General features: G+C 31.4%; 1 protein-coding gene across 1 annotated transcript; it reads right to left on the reverse strand.

Annotated features, from left to right (window-relative positions):
* Window positions 1-248: 248 nt before the first annotated feature.
* LOC111376268 lies at window positions 249-777 on the reverse strand. Its single transcript, XM_022999215.1, has one exon. The coding sequence runs from the start codon at window positions 703-705 to the stop codon at window positions 502-504; it is 204 nt and encodes a 67-aa protein (XP_022854983.1). The 5' UTR covers window positions 706-777; the 3' UTR covers window positions 249-501.
* Between the last annotated feature and the right edge of the window lie 716 nt (window positions 778-1,493).

Here is a 1,493-nt window from a genome sequence, read left to right on the forward strand (position 1 = left end):
GAATTGATTGACCATTTACATATAGAAAAGCTATGTTAAATAAGAAATGATGAGGAACCAATTATATTCAGTGGAAAGTAAAATAAAGAATCAAAAAGAGAGTATCGAAAGTATATTAAAATTTTTTTAGAAAATCTACTGAAAATGCTCTAAGTATCACCTCTGAAATTTGCAAAAAGCCCTTCGATTTCCAAATACACTCTTAATTCTTTATCATAATATGAAGTTTTTGTTGTACAATTCCCATAAAACCCACAATGATTAATTAGCAAATAAAACCATAACTATTCCTTGTCAATTCATTGATAAACACATTTTTCTTCCACTATTACAAAAGAAACAAGAATCAAGAAAGTAGAAACCAAATGATCAGATCAAATCAGACCAAATTAACATTTTCATCTTAAAACTAAACAAAACTATATATACACATTCAAGTAACAAAAAACTCAACATCAACCCACGTACTGAAATTGATTCTTGATCCAAATTCTAAACTGTTCAACAATTATACAGAACCAAACGCCTTGAACAAAGATTACAAAAATACTTCCTCTTGAATATGAAACATAAGGGCAAACAGAAAAATCTCCATTGAATTCCAACATCCACTGCTTCCACTTTCCCTCCACAGTTAGGGCATGCCCCAGAAGCCTGTTGCCTTCTAACTTCTTTTTCCTCTTTACTACATAGCAATAAACACATTTTTCTTCTCGCTTTCGCCTTCCACTGTGTGGGTCTTTGATCGAGAAAAATTTGACAAGACGATCCGACGGCAAGAAGATTCCAAGTTAACTTTGATGTGGGAGGGGAGGTTGTATATAAAGAGCCTGAAAGAAGATTCGGCGCAGGCCCCTTGTTTTAGGGAAACATCAGGCCAGCTAACTTACGCTCCACGTGTACGTTAAAACGAATACGTGGATATTGAACAAAAATTTTGAATTTTTGTCCTACTGTTTTTGTCGAGTTGATTTAAGGCCCGTTTGATTATCATTTTCATCAAAATACATTTTTCTCTCTTTTTTTAATCACATATTTTTCATTAAAATAATATTATATGTAAGTAAAAAAAATTCTTATTTTTCATCCACACATTCTTTATCAATCTATTATTCTAAAATTCATTTTTTTATAAAAACGGATTTCAAACACCGTCATGATAAAAAATTATGGAGCTTTGTTATAGATTATTACTTGCTCATTGAAATTTGCAAGAAAGTATTCAAAATTTTAAAAGTTACTCATTGCTCATGAATTTTGCTATATATTATTACTTTGCTTGTCGAAATTTAAAAGGGAACTCGTTGCTTAGCCAAATTTAAATAAAGTTACCCATCTATCACACATATCATTTTTAGCAATCCACATAAGACAAAAATCAACGTGATGGATGCAAAATCATACATGGCATTGACAAAGTTAAAGAAATATGCATGGCGTAAGATGAAAATTGTCCTTGCAATTGCATAGTATATTGTCCACCACGATCGCAC

The sequence above is a fragment of the Olea europaea genome, unplaced genomic scaffold (genome assembly GCF_002742605.1).
Source record: "Olea europaea var. sylvestris unplaced genomic scaffold, O_europaea_v1 scaffold1480, whole genome shotgun sequence".
Classification (NCBI taxonomy): Eukaryota; Viridiplantae; Streptophyta; class Magnoliopsida; order Lamiales; family Oleaceae; genus Olea; species Olea europaea.

Excerpts from the sequence above, each read along its gene's own strand:
- LOC111376268 (XM_022999215.1), bottom strand. The coding sequence starts at position 705 with ATGTGTTTATTGCTATGTAGTAAAGAGGAAAAAGAAGTTAGAAGGCAA.